Below are 14,935 nucleotides of genomic sequence, written 5' to 3' on the forward strand. Positions count from 1 at the left end.
TAATAAGGACTCAGTAAGTGTTTGTTGAAAGAAAGGATAAACATCTGAGCCTTTTTAGAGCAAATTCCGAGTTTGATTTGTATTTTCTCCCAGCTCTATTGAGATGTAATTGATGTATAACACTGTACACATTTAAGGTAGACAGCATGATGATTTGCTAAATTTTAAAATATTAATTCACAAGTAGACATGAGCTTCTTTGTGTTCACCTGAAGAAATTTATTTTTCAAACAAGAGAAATTATTTTCTTGTTGTAATAGAAACTTTTCAGTGCCTTCAATTCAGTATTGAGCATTTAAATTTGCCTTCCATCTGGATAACACAATTGATGCGCAGTCAGAATCCAATGGTGAGAAATTCAAATGAGAAAAACCTAAACCAGGCATTTACTACCCACCAGTGAATACTCTGGGCTTCTCCGGTGGCTCAGAAGGTAAAGAATTGGCCTTCAATGCAGGAGACCTGGGTTCGATCCCTGGGTTGGGAAGATCCCATGAAGAAGGAAATGGCAACCCACTCCAGTATTCTTGCCTGGAGAATCCCATGAACAGAGGTGCTGGGTGGGCTACAGTCCATGGAGTCACAAAGAGTTGGACATGAGTGACCAGCTAACACACACAGTGTGTACTCTGCCTACCTCAGCCAGTAGACTTAGCTCATCTCCTTTGAAATGAAAAGATAACACTTATTTATAAAGCATACATAATTATATATCATTCAGTTCAGTTCAGTCACTCGGTCGTGTCCGACTCTTTGCAACCCCATGAATCGCAGCACGCCAGGCCTCCCTGTCCATCACCAACTCCTGGAGTCCACTCAGACTCACGTCCATGGAGTCAGTGATGCTATCCAGGCATCTCATCCTCTGTCGTCCCCTTCTCCTCCTGCCCCCAATCCCTCCCAGCATCAGAGTCTTTTCCAATGAGTCAACTCTTCGCATGAGGTGGCCAAAGTACTGGACTTTCAGCTTTAGCATCATTCCTTCCAAAGAACACCCAGGACGGATCTCCTTTAGAATGGACTGGTTGGATCTCCTTGCAGTCCAAGAGACTCTCAAGAGTCTTCTCCAACACCACAGTTCAAATGCATCAATTCTTCGGTGCTCAGCTTTCGTTATAGTCCAACTCTCACATCCATACATGACCACTGGAAAAACCATAGCCTTGACTAGACGAAGCTTTGTTAGCAAAGTAATGTCTCTGCTTTTGAATATGCTGTCTAGGTTGGTCATAACTTTCCTTCCAAGGAGTAAGCGTCTTTTAATTTCATGGCTGCAGTCCCCATCTGCAGTGATTTTGGAGCCATACCTCATTTTATATCGATTCACTTTATTGTGTTGTTTTACAACCGGAAATCTTGGGCCAAAGCTGCATTGAGCAAGTCTCATGGCACCACCTTCCCAATAGCACTTGCTCACTTTGTGTCTCCACGTCACATTTTGGTAATTCTGGCAATATTTCTCTTGTTTTCTTTTTCATTTTGTACGCTGGCAGTATTTTAGGTTTTTCCATTGTGATCATATTTGTTATGGTGATCTGTGATCAGTGATGTTTGGTATTACTATTGTAATTGTTTTGGCAACTTTTAGCAATAGAGTATTTTACATTTATTTATTTGTTTGTCTTTGGCTGTGTCACCACCTAGTTGTGGGCTCAGTAGTTGTGGGTTTAATTGCCCTGTGGCATGTGGGATCTTAGCCACATGATCTGTGGGATCAACCAGGGATCACATCTGTGTCCCCTGCATTGGAAGGCAAATTCTTAACTACTGGGTCACCAGAGAAGTCCCCAGGGATTTTAAAATTAAGGTATATACATTAAAAAAAATTGTTATTTATTTACGTTTGGCTGCACTGGGTCTTTTTTGCTGCACGTGGGCTTGCTCTAGTTGCAGCGAGCAGGCTTCTCAATGCAGTGGCTTCTCTTGTTGCAGAGCATGGGCTCTAGGGTGCAGGGTCAGTGGTTGTGGCTCATGGGCTTAGTTGTCCCATGGCCTGTAGGATCTTCCAGACCAGGGATCAAACCTGTGTCCCCTGCATTGGCAGGTGGGTTCCCAACCACTGGACCACCATTGGAGTCCTACATTTTTTATATTTTTTTAGACATACAGCTATTGCACACAATAGATGACAGTATCATGTACAACATAACTTTTATATGCACTGGGAAACCAACAGATTCATATGACTCACTATTTCAGTGGTCTGGAATTGAACTCGCAATATCTCTGAAGTCAGCCTGTGGTCCTCATGATGACCCTCCTAAGTTAAGTATTCTTATTCCTCTTTCAGGGGATCTTCCTGACCCAGGGTTCAAACCCATGTCTCCTGAGTCTCCTGCATTGGCAGGCGGATTCCTTACCACTGAGCCACCTGGGAAAACCCACCTTGTTATTCCTCTTTCAGAGAAGAAACAGAGGTTGAGCAATAGAGCGTCCCGTGGCCCAGACAGGAGTTAACAACCCATAGGTGGCACTCTTCTCCCCAGGCCAGGCTGCCTCCGGGCTCTCTGCACTTCCTCTCCTTCGGGTCTCTGTCCTTTGTTTGCTGTGCAGGTTTGGATCTTTCACATGTGCAGGAACCTGGCTCAGCCCACTACCAGGCAAACAGAAGCAGCAGCCTCTGACTGGGTTCTGGGCAAACACACCAAGCCAAGTCTGGACGAAGGAGGGAGCTGGGCTGTACTTTGCCCTCGTGAATCAGCCCATGGAGGCTGGGCAGTTGCAAAGGTAGCTGACAGGCTGTAGATCTGAGAGCCGGGTAAGTCTTGGGAGATGTGGCACCTGGACTTTGACAGTGTCTAGGAGGGGAGAAGACACCCCTGGAGCGTGCGAAGGGAAGGTGGCGGCTGTCAGAGCAGGTGTGTGGGGACTCGAGCGCCCTTGTAGGCTTTGTCTTGGCTGTGCTTGCTGTGCTGTCAAATTAGGAAAGGCAATATTGACCTTAGTGGGGCCAGGGAGGGTCATTTATGTGGATGTGTGAGTATGACTTGTCCCTGTGCATGTAATGCTTTCATTTGGAGTATCTTAAGTGCTTTTCATTTGGGGTCCTTAATTGTAACCTGAGCCTTAAGAAGCTGGAATTGGTATCTTGGCCACAGAAATCAACTGGAGTTGACTTTGGCGAAGGGAGTGGGTAATGTGTCTTTGCTGTCAGAGAAGGGCTGTCTAGTGAAAATATCTGGGGATGAGGTGGAAGAGGCTTTCGTCTTCTTTTTTTTTAATAGATTTCTTTCTTTCTTTCTTTCTGTTTTGTTTTTTTTTTTTTGCTGTGGATCATTTTTAAAGTTTTTATTTATAAATTTGTTTCAGTGCTGTTCCTGTTTTATGTTTTGTTTTTCTGGCCATAAGGCATGTGGGATCTTAGCTTCCTGACCAGGGATTGAACCCACACCCCCTGCATTGGAAGGTGAAGTCTTAACCACTGGACTACCAGGGAAATCCTGAGGCTTTCTTCTTGTTGAGCTTCCTTGTGTCCAAATGCTTTCAAATCCCATAGGCCCCCTTCAGGAAGGACTCAGGTAGCCTTTCACTGTCTGGGGCATTTGGCCTTTGCTGAGATTTGCTGGAAAAGGCTCTCATTACACCTGACTTTTTCAAGGATGTAAGCTGACATGGGAAGGAAGGTGCAAGTTTAGCTGTGATTGTTCTGGACGTAGAAGGCACTTCTGCACCTTGTTCTTCTGGAGCATTCTGCTTACAGCTCTCTGCTCATAGCTGTGGACCCTGGCTCCACGGCATTGGAGCAGAGTGACATCTTGATTTCAACACACACACCCTTTGACCTTTGCTTCTGATATTTATTATTATATTGAGCTGGGAGTTTCAGGAGTGGGAGCAAGTTGTGGATCCGACCCGAACTTTTCAACCTAACATAGTTCCCAAGGGAGAAGGAGCATGGGGTCTGATGGAGCCGTGTATCCTCCTGACACAGGAGACTCCTGAGCAGCTGTAAGGGGTGATGGGTGCTTTCCTTTGAAGGCAGCTGGGTGCCGGTGCTGCTCTGTGATACAAGCAGAGAAGCTTGGAAGGTAACTCGTCGTCGGGAGCTATATCCCAGTTTGAAGAATAAGTGGGGAAAACCAGTTTGATCCTGGGGAGACTTCCAGGTTTTAAAATCTCCGGGCAGGAAGATTACCGAGACACGGCTCTCTAGTTTGTCACAGAAGCAATCCCAAACCCTGTGTCTCCTCACCTCCACTGGAGGAGGGGCAGGCATGGGCAAGTTATAGAGCATAGTTCTCTAAGACTTTAAGGATTTAGAAAAGATGTCTCTTGAAGCCACTCTAAGCTGCTGCTTCTTCTTTTTAAACATCTATTTATTTGGCCACGTTGGGTCTTGGCTGTGGCACGTGGGATCTTTGTTGCAGGCGCGGGCTCCAGAACAAGCAGGCTTCAGTAGTTCTGGCATGTAGGCTTAGTTTCCCTGAGGCATGTGGGTTCTTTCTGGACCAGGGATCAAGCCTGTGTCCCCTGCATCAGCAGGAGGATTCTTCACCACTGCACCACCAGGGAAGTTCCTAAGCTTCTTTTTATTTAGGAAATCTTTTCAGCTACTCACCCTACACTAATCTCTATCTCTGATGACACTGTCTATTGAACCACTACTGTATCCCAGGCATAGTGTTCAGCACTTTGCATAAGTATCCCTAACGCTGACAGTGACCCTGTCAGCTAATTATTCCTTATTTTATGGGTAAGGAAATTAAGGCTGGAAAAATTTAACTCGCTAATAAGTGGCAAAGTCAAGATTTTTTTTTAATTGGAAAATAATGTATTTATTTGTTTTTTTTTTTTTTGGTTTTGCTGGGTCTTTGTTGCTGCATGCCGGCTTTCTCTAGTTTTGGAGCATTTATCATCCATGGGCTTCTCATTGCGGTGGCTTCCCCTGTTGTGGAGCACAGGCTGTAGGTGTACAGGCTTCAGTAGTTCCAACATGTGGGCTCTAAGGCATGTGGGCTTCAGTAGTTGTGGCATAGGGGCTCGTTAGTTGTGGCTCTTGGGCCCTAGAGTACAAGGGCTCCAGTAATTGTGGTGTGTGGACTCAGTAGTTGTAACTCACAGGCTTTAGCTACTCCTCGGTATGTGAGATCCTCCTGGTGTGCTAAGTAACTTCAGTTGTGTCCAACTCTTTGTGATCCAATGGGCTGTATAGCCCACCAGGTTTCTCTGTCCATAGCATTTCCTAGGCAAGAATACTGGCATGGATTACCATGCCCTTCTCCAGGGGGTCTTCCCGACCCAGGGATTGAACCCGAGTCTCTTTTGTTTCCAGCACTGGCAGGCAGATTCTTATCCACTTTACCACCAGGGAAGCTCCGAGTTAGGATCTGAACTGGGTCTAGCTCTGTCTAAAGCCCACTTTATTTCTAAGACAGCACAGGGCCTCCTGAATGACTGTTTGTTGGTGGAATAGGTGAGCACACATGTCTTTAATTGGAATACTTTGATTGTGTTTTGGAGCTTCATATATTGTTGGTCTTTCTCCCAGGCCTCCGACATCTATTGTTGCTCCAAATATACTTTAAAATTTTTATAACAACCTCAATATAATTGTCTAGCCTGTTATTTATTCCAAGTATCCGCTTGCGATTTTTTCAGATGTCTCTGTCTCAGTGCCTGTGTGGTTTGTTTTAGACAGAAGATTTTTGAGGACCATGGGTGCTTCTTTCACAAAACCTAATTAAGCATCATGCTTGGATACAGGCCTAAAATGATAATTTGTTTTCTTTTTGTTTTGTCTGACAGAAAGATAAAATAACTACACAGCCGACTCAAAACACTAGAGAAATTCAGAAGATCTAGGATGGAACCTTGGATTCCCCAGTGGCTGCCTCAGCCATCGGGGAGGCCCCCAGCACCATCAAAGGATCCAGACCGAGGGCTTCGGAGAGATAGATACTATCAGCCTATTCCTCACTCTTGGCACAATGGAGAGAGGGTCCATCAAAGGCAAGACATGGGCAGGAGCCCCCAGCCACAGCAGGACCCCAGGGCAGACCACCAGGAGCCTCACTATTCAGCCAGATCTGGGGAATGGCATCCACCTGTGTCCGGGGTTGACTATTACGAAGGCGGTTATCCCAGTCAATTGTATTCAAGGTACGAGTTTAGAGCTTGGACTTGATCCAGCTCTCCCAAATGCTTGTGAACAGATCGTTCTTTTCCGTCTTCCTTGTCCTTTTATTTCTCTTCTTCCTTTTCCTCCTCTTCCTACATTGACTTAGCTAAACCCTTTCCTCTCCCAGGCTAGATTGTGGTGACTGAAAATATAGTTTATTTCCCTTTGTTAGTCCCTAGGGGTGCTTCTTAAGAAGCCATCATAACACAATTGGGTGTTGGGGGCAGAGGAGAGAGTAGAAAGAATGGTGAAATTCAAGACGGCAGATGAGACCCTCTTACTCTGGCATCACAAAAGGCAGGATTTGTAGACTATGGAAAAGCTTTTCCTATGGATGTCTATAAAAAGCTCCTTATCCTCTTTGATGACTCTGACCCAGGGTTAGCACCAAACCCACCAGCAACATAAGAGTCCTAGTGCCTAGAACAGCACCTACAGTGTGATGCCTACACAAAAAATATATACCTTGAGTGAATGATCGGGAACTTAAAAAAATCAGAGAGCAGATAGCAGCTTGGCGTCTCCAAGGTCAGAATGAAAAGGTCTCTGTGAGATAATTCTGGGAGAATCTGGAGTTTCTACTTCTGGCCTTCATATTTTATGGAATGTTGCAAGCCATCTATTTTTCACTTTAGCTTTTTTAGGTGAGATGATATTTTCCTACTTCTAGGTTTAAGGTTGAAATTATGACAGTTATTATAAAGAATTCTGTCCCTATGAAATAGTAAAGAATTATTAATTGATAAAAATAGTGTTGAATTCTTGAAGGAAGGTCTGTTAAGGGTAGAGGCAATAACAGCAAGCAGATTTAAGATGGTCCAATTTGACTTTTCCATCTCATTTCCATCTATAATATGCATGGGAATTCCAGTGGTGTATTGGGTACTTTACACAGTTATCTTGGGAAGGGGGTTCCTAAGGTGATATCAGGGCAGGGTTTTCTTAGATAATATTTCATGTTGTTGGATGTGTGTATTTGAGGAGTAAGAGGGATCATGAGGAAGGAGAAGAGACACTCGGCTATGGTTTTACTGTAAAAATTGCAGCCTTGTTCTGACACAATGATTCTATTCCTGCTCCGATTCTAGATTTTCGGTTGTAGGATGAACCATAGCTTTAGAGCAGATTCTAGACAGGTGTCACAGTTTTGTCCTCTGGAGGTGTTTTGTCTGTCAAGTCCTTCATTTTTTTCTTTTTCTTTCTTTTTAAATCATTTATTTATTTGACTGTGCCGGGTCTTAGTTGTGGCACTTAGGATATCTGATCTTCATTGCAGTGTGTGGAATCTCTAGTTGGAGCATGTGGGACTCATTCACTGACCCGGATCAAACCCAGGTTCCCTGCACTAGGGTTGTGAAGTCTTAGCCACCAGACCACCAGGAAAGTTGCTCTCCATTGGTTTTTCTTTTTGCTATGCTTATCCTTGAATGAGTGGCCTTTTTTGTGATTCTTTAGGTGGAGCATTGAGGATCTCTATCAGAGCTATTACTCTCCAGCCCTAAGGGAAGAATATGCTTATGGAAGTTATTACTACCATGGACATCCACAGCAGCTTCAGGAAGAAAGAGGTATGGAATAATCTCTAAGAAGCCTTTGGGATGGTACCACTGGTCTGACAGGGCAGAGGCCAAAAGGGCCATGCTCAGAGCCTCATCCTAGGCCTCCACCCCCACCTGCTTATTTCTTGGTCAGATGCTGCTGCTGCTGCTGCTAAGTCGCTTCAGTCGTGTCCGACTCTGTGCGACCCCATAGACGGCAGCCCACCAGGCTGCCCCGTCCCTGGGATTCTCCAGGCAAGAGTACTGAAGTGGGTTGCCATTGCCTTCTCCGCTTGGTCAGATGAGGCCACAGCAAACACACTGCTGCTAGACGTCTTGAGAAGAGATATAAAAGAGTCATTTCTCTTTGTACATGTAGGTGTAGTTGATGGTACTGAAACTATTATTATATTATTAGTGTTATGGATAGTTTGTACTTCATCCATTTTTTTTTCTACTCCTCATTATAACCAAGGTTATAGTCTCTCCCTGGTCAAGTAACAGTGAAGTCAGCTCTTAACAGTGGGGTCATCAAGTGTGTGGCTTGCCTGTAATGAGCCTGAGCATCACAGGGTGGCAGATTTGCACAAAAAGGAATTTATACCCTATACCAACAGTAAGGATTTAGGTATGTGTTAATGGCAGCTTCTGACCTGCTAGTAAAGAGAAAAATCTGTTTCAGTACTGAAAACACAAACACACACACATACAAACACACACACACACACACACACACACACACACACACAGGATCCCCACTGTTGTACTATCCTATACAGTCATGCTCCTTGGTTCAGAGAAGACTGAGATTCATCTTACAAACTTGTTGGCTTTCACTTACCAACTTTATCCAATTTGACAAATACAGTCAGCCCTCCAAATTTGCAGGTCTGCCTCCAACTGATCATTGAAAATATTTGAAAAAAAGAAAATTCCAAAACTTAAAACTTGAATTTGTTGCTTGTTGGCAACTATTTACATAGCACCTATGTTGTATTTACAACTATTTGCATAGCATTTGTATGGTATTATTAGTTTTAGAAGTCATCTAGAGATGATTTGAAGTTTATGGAGGATGTGCATAATTATATGCAAATATTGCACCATTTTATTAATATATAAGGGACTTTAACTTTCTCAGGTCCTGAAACCAATCCCCTAAAGCATACAGAAGGATGACTGTATGTCTTTATACCTGCCATGCTCCACTAACCCAGCTGCACAACTTGCTAGAATCTCCGAACTTTGAGGAGTAGGAAGTGACCTGTCTTCGTTTTGTTTTCTCTGAGGGTGCAGTGCCAAGGCAAGGGAGTCCTTATATCTGGCAGGAAGATCATCGAGATCAAAAGTACCTCAATGATCATCAACATGAAAACCAGAATAGCCCGTTTGGAACAAATAAGGAGACCCAGTTCCAGTAAGTGTGAAAGGAGAGGCTGGTTCAACATGATTCAGCCAAACTCAGACTACGTTTGGCAAACTTGATGTCATCTGGTACTGGTCCCTCATCTTTAGAAGCCTGTCTGCTTTTGTTCTGGCCACAAGGATGGACCTCAGGCTGGCCCGAGCCATCTGTTTGCATGGACCCTGGAAGGAGGGGTTCTTCATTCTGAGCGGCAGTTCCCCAAACCTGCCTAAGTCCCCAAACCTGTGAGGTTACTTGAGGTCCATCTTGAAGGAAGGCCTTAATTCTATGTTGGCCTTGGAATAGATGTGGCCTTGCAGAAGTTCTCATGATTGCATGCTGCCTGGGGATGGGGTGCTTCTCCTCTGCTCATTCCTGTGCCCTAAGAATGGTCTCTCCCCTGGGATGAGAAGAGCAGGGAAGAGCATTTTGTACATGTACCTGTCTGGTACCCTTAGGCCTTTCCCCTGCCTGAAACTCACCAACCTGCCTGCTCTGATTTAAGTCATTCTGGGATGTCAGGCCACAGAGATCCAGCCTTCTCTGCAGAGTTAGGGGCCACTTCTAGGAACTGTGCTATGAACCCCAGGCGTTCCTGTTTTTCTGGTTTAATAGACTGTGGCAGCACAAGGGAGGACAAGGCTTTTCCCTGCGGCACACGGGCCAACCCGACACCTGCCCACACTTTGCGGCAGAGCAGCCTCCAGTACAGAGCAGCTCAGCCTTGCTGGCCTGCCCTGGATCCCCTCTCACATGCTCCTGTCATCTTGCTGCAGATCTAAGAGTCGAAATCCTTATAAAGACAGTCCTGCTTCTAACTCTGGACAGGAGAGGCCCGGGGACCTGTTCATGGAGAGTCCGCTAACTGGGGCACAGAAAAACAAGGTAAGCTGAAGTGACACAGGGCGGGTGGCCTGTGAGAGTGCATCACAGCTGACATCATCAGCAGTGGCAGGGCAGGGCCCTGGGGGTGGGGGTCCCTAGTGCCAGCAGTCTAAGGGGTACCATTCCTCCCCTCTTGGCAGAGCCTCCATGCCCATGTCCTCCTTTCCCTGATTCCTGTTTCAGTCTTCTGGGTCTGGGGCCCTTATTGAGCCCTTTTGCATTTTTTTTGCCAAGTTAGCTGTCAGGAAATATCACCCAAGTCACTCCAAGGTGGGAAAGAAAAGAAGTGTTACTGGTACCCCAGTGGACTAGCAATTTGGTTTACTCAGGAAGTGGGAAGTTGCTAGCATCTTTTAATTTGGGTATGAAAAGCAGAATTTGAAACCTTTCTTGACTCTTCCATTTCTCTCTTCTGAAATCTTACTGGGTGTACCAGTTGGGCTATGAAATGGAGCTCTTGAATTTTTTAAACTTTCAATTTTGGAATAACTTTAGATTTATGGAAAAGTTACAAGAGACAAGGTCTTAATTTTTGACAGTCTTGTATTAATCTTCTATCCCTGATTAGATTTGTATGATTTGGGGGAACAGTTTCTTCTGTATACCTAATACTTGACAGGGCCGGGCACCTATTAGGACTAACAGTAACAACAACACAATAACAGCAGTCATATATGAGTACAGTACTTTACAGTGTGGACAAAGAGCTTTTGTATCCGTTGTTTGTATCTGTTTTACAATCCTCCCAGAATATAAGTTCTGTGAATTTCTTTTTAAAAAAATATTTATTTATTTGGCTGTTCTGGGTCTTAGTTGTGGCATGCATCTTCATTGCAACACGCAGGATTTTTTTTAGTTGCAGCATGTGGAATCTTTTAGTTGTGGTGTGCAAATTTTCAGCTGCATAATGTTGGATCTAGTTCCCTGACCAGGGATTGAACCTGGGCCCCCTGTATTGGGAGCACAGAGTCTTAGCCCCTGAACCACCAGAGAAGTCCTTTTGTACCTGTATCCTTAGGGAAAGCATTGCACCTGGAGCATAATAAGTGCTCATTAAACAGTTGGTGAATGAATGCAAGAGGTAAGTACTTGAACTATATAGGGTAGGTATGATTATCTACATTATAAATGAAGGTACTGAGCTTAGAGAGTCTACATCACTTGTTCAAGGTCACAGAGCCTGGTATTAACAAAGCTGGAATTTGAATTAAAACCCCCTGACCCCAGGACCTGCACTCTACCCACAGCCAAAATGAATCCTTTAGCGAGAATTCTCAGTTGAATGATCCCTTCTTTTCCTTTCAATATGTCCACATTCATTTGATTTATTTGAAAGTTTGAATTTTGTTGCTTTGAAGAAACACTTTGGAGGACTGTCTCTCTGAAAGTGCCTCTGATTCTTCCCATGTGTTCTTGTTGTTTTTAACTTCCAGCCATCACTGATGGAGGAGTCCAACCTTCTCTGGCAGCATGAGTCTGGTCTCACCTCCAGCAGCTACGAGCTCAGTCAGTACATGGCAGATGCTTCCGAGCTCTGTGACCCCATGACTTCAGCTGTCTGGAGCCCAGTTCAGGCTGGTGGGTACTGACGTGATTAAAGGAGTTGGCTGAGTCTGATGAGAAGAGGGCTGGGTGGCACATTTCTTGGAAGGTCAACTTTACCTGGTATTTCCAAGAGTAGATCCCTTGTCTGCCTCATTTGCATATGTAGGTCCCCTGGCAGAGTGGCTAGCTTTGGCTCCATTCCCCATCTTTTCTTTGGTACTGAAGAATGCATCATAGCTGATTCTTGGAAAGGAACATGGCCCATGGCCATCATCAGGTTGGGAGAGGAGGCCCTCAGAGGTACTGTAAGTAACAAGGGAAGAAAGTAAAGACCAGAGTCAGTTCGGGAAAGTCAAGGCAGGCCACAAAGGTCTGGATGTAGGAGATTTGCCCTGAGTACTGGGGCTATGAGAGCCAGTCCCCAACCTGTCACCCTTAGGAGAGTCTAGCCCTGGTACATTATCATTTGGACTAAACCATCAATTCCTTGCATTATATTCTTCTTTTTTCTTTTTAAAATTAATTTTTTATTGGAGTATAGTTGATTTACAATGTTGTTATTTTCCGCTGTACAGCAAAGTGAATCAGCCTTATATATATACATATATCCCCTCTTTTTTGGATTTCCTTCCCATTTAGGTCGCCGTACAGCACTGAGTTGAGTTTCCTGTGCTATGCAGTTGTTTCTCTTAGTTTTCTATTTTATACCTGATAGTGTATAGATGGAAATCCCAATCTATCCATTTATCCCATGCTCCTTTCCCCACTTGGTGTCCATACTATGTCTGTGTCTCTCTTTCTGCTTTGCAAATAGGTTCATCTGTACCATTTTTCTAGATTCTACATATATGCCTTCATATATGATGTTTCTTTTTCTCTTTCTGACTTATTTCACTCTGCAAGAAAGTCTCTAGGTCCATCTGCATCTCTGCAAATGGCACAATTTTGTTCCTTTTTATGGCTGAGTAATATTCCATTGTGTATATGTGCCATATCTTCTTTATCCATTCCTCTGTCAATGAACATTTAGGTTGCTTCCATGTCTGGGCTATTGTAAATAGTGCTGCAATGAACACTGAGGGGCACGTATCTTTTGGAATTATGGTTTTCTCCAGGTATATGCCCATGAGTGGGGTTGCTGGGTCATATGGTAGTTCTATTTTTAGTTTTTTAAGGAACCTCTACACTGTTCTCCATAGTGACTGAACCAATCCACTTTCCTACAAACATTATAAGAGGGTTCCCATTTCTTCACACTCTCTCCAGCATTTTTTGTTTGTAGGTTTTTTGATAATGGCCATTCAGACCAGTGTGAGGTGATATCTCATTGTAGTTTTGATTTGCATTTTTCTAGTAATTAGTGATGTTGAGCATTTTTCATGTGCCTCTTGGCCATCTGTATGTTTTCTTTGGAGAAATGTCTATTTAGGTCTTTTGTTCATTTTTTTGATTGGATTATTTGTTATTTTGATATTGAGCTACATGAGCTGTTTATATATTTTGGAGATTAGTCCCTTGTGTGTTGCTTCATTTGCAAATATTTTCTCCCATTCTGTTATTTTTTTTGGTCTTGTTTATGGTTTCCTTTGCTGTGCAAAAACTTTTAAGTTTAATTAGGTCCCACTTGTTTACTTTTGTTTTTATTTTCATTATTCTAGGAGATGGGTCAAAAGATCTTGCTGTGATTTACATCAGAGTGTTCTGCCTGTTTTCATCTAAAAGTTTTATAGTGTCAGCCGTACATTTAGGTCTTTAACCCATTTTCTGTTTATTTTTGTGTATATAGTGTTAGGGAGTGTTCTAATTTCATTCTTTTACATGGGTTGTTCAGTTTTCCCAGCATCACTATTGAAGATGTTATCTTTTCTCCATTACCAAATATTGGGTAACCATAGATGTGTGGGTTTATTGCTGGGTTTTTTACCCCATTCCATTGATCTATATTTCTGTGTTTGTGCCAGTACCATGCTGTCTTATTACTGTAGCTTTGTAGTATAGTCTAAAGTTAGGAAGTCTGGTTCTTCCAGCTCTGCTTTTCTTTCTCAAGACTGTTTTGGCTATTCAGGGTCTTTTGTGCTTCCACACAAATTATAAAATCTTCTGTTCTAATTCTGTGAAAAATGGCATTGGTTATTTGATAGGGATTGCATTGAATCTGTGGATTGCTTTGGGTAGTACAGTCTTTTCACAGTATTGATTCTTCCAGCCCAAGAATATGGTATATCTGTCTATCTCTTTGTGTTGTCTTTGAAATCTTTCGTCAGTATCTTATAGTTTTCTGAGTACAGGTCTTTTGCCTCTTTAGGAAGGTTTATCCCTAGATATTTATTATTTTTGTTGCAATGGTAAATAGAATTGTTTCCTTAATTTCTCTTTCTGATCTTCCAGTGTTATCATACAGGAATGCTAAAGATTTCTGTGCATTAATTTTGTATACTGCAACTTTAGCAAATTCATTGATTAGCACCAGTAGTTTTCTGGTGGCCTCTTTAGGATTGTCTATGTTTAGTATCATGTCATTTGCAAACAGGATATTTTTACTTCTTTTCCAATTTGGATTCCTTTTATTTCTTTTCCTTCTCTTTTTGCCATGGCTAGGATTTCTAAAACTATGTTGAATGATAGTGATGAGTGCAGGCATCCTAGTCTTGTTCCTGATCTTAGAGGAAATGCTTTCAGTTTTTCATCATTGAGAATGATATTTACTGTGGGTTTGTCAGGTATGGCCTTTATTATGTTGAAGTAGGTTCCCTCTATGCCCACTTTCTTGAGAATTTTTTTTTTATCATAAATGGGTGTTGAATTTTGTCAAAAGTTTTTTCTGTATCTATTGAGATGGTTGTATGGTTTTTATTCTTTAATTTGTTAATATGGTACATCACATTGATTGATTTGCATATACTGAAGAATCCTTGCATCCCTGGGATAAATCCCACTTGATCATGGTGTATAATCCTTGTAATATGTTGTTGGATTTGGCATTATAGTCTGACATATTCTTAAAGGCCTAAATCTGACTTAGAGCATGTATTTCTTCTAATTATGTAACCCACCCAGAACCTTATCTTGGTCCCAGGTGAAATTTGCAAAGAAATATGTCTGTGGAATATTTCTTACATAAAGCAAAGCAGTGGTAGTAATGCTAACAGTGTCCACCTGTATTGGTTGGTCAGAGGACATCTCAGCAGCTGGTCCCAAGGAACCCATGAAGTTCTATGTCCCTCACATGCCTGTGAGTTTTGGGCCAGGAGGTCAGCTGGTGTGTGTGAGTCCCAGCTCTCCCAGTGATGGACAGACAGCCCTTGTTGAACTGCACAGCATGGAGGTAAATAAGATTCTGTGTCCCCTGAATGTCAGCATGTTACTCCCTGCTTCCCTTGCCTGAGCCCTGGCATCTCCAGGAATAGAGTGCTCTGGAGGGGCCTGAGCCATGTACCCTGTGGA

The 14,935-nt window shown here is 43.2% G+C and overlaps 1 protein-coding gene across 8 annotated transcripts in view; it reads left to right on the plus strand.

Annotated features, from left to right (window-relative positions):
- SEC16B (SEC16 homolog B, endoplasmic reticulum export factor) overlaps positions 1-14,935 on the plus strand; it is a 65,554-nt gene that overhangs the window by 15,553 nt on the left and 35,066 nt on the right. The window contains exons 1-7 of one of the 8 annotated variants that reach the window (XR_006551084.2): positions 2,542-2,758; positions 5,750-6,099; positions 7,574-7,686; positions 8,953-9,073; positions 9,838-9,946; positions 11,380-11,524; positions 14,665-14,816. Coding sequence is in view for 7 of the 8 variants with exons in the window: in XM_044942794.2 (XP_044798729.2) it covers positions 5,804-6,099; positions 7,574-7,686; positions 8,953-9,073; positions 9,838-9,946; positions 11,380-11,524; positions 14,665-14,816 (936 nt within the window). In the remaining variant the exon portion in view is untranslated. Of the gene's footprint in view, positions 1-2,541; positions 2,859-3,854; positions 4,029-5,745; positions 6,100-7,573; positions 7,687-8,945; positions 9,074-9,837; positions 9,947-11,379; positions 11,525-14,664; positions 14,817-14,935 lie in introns of those variants that run through there. The other 7 variants (XM_006072272.4, XM_044942795.2, XM_044942793.2 and 4 more) reach the window with 7 other exon arrangements.

This window comes from Bubalus bubalis, chromosome 5 (assembly GCF_019923935.1).
Source record: "Bubalus bubalis isolate 160015118507 breed Murrah chromosome 5, NDDB_SH_1, whole genome shotgun sequence".
Taxonomy (NCBI): Eukaryota; Metazoa; Chordata; class Mammalia; order Artiodactyla; family Bovidae; genus Bubalus; species Bubalus bubalis.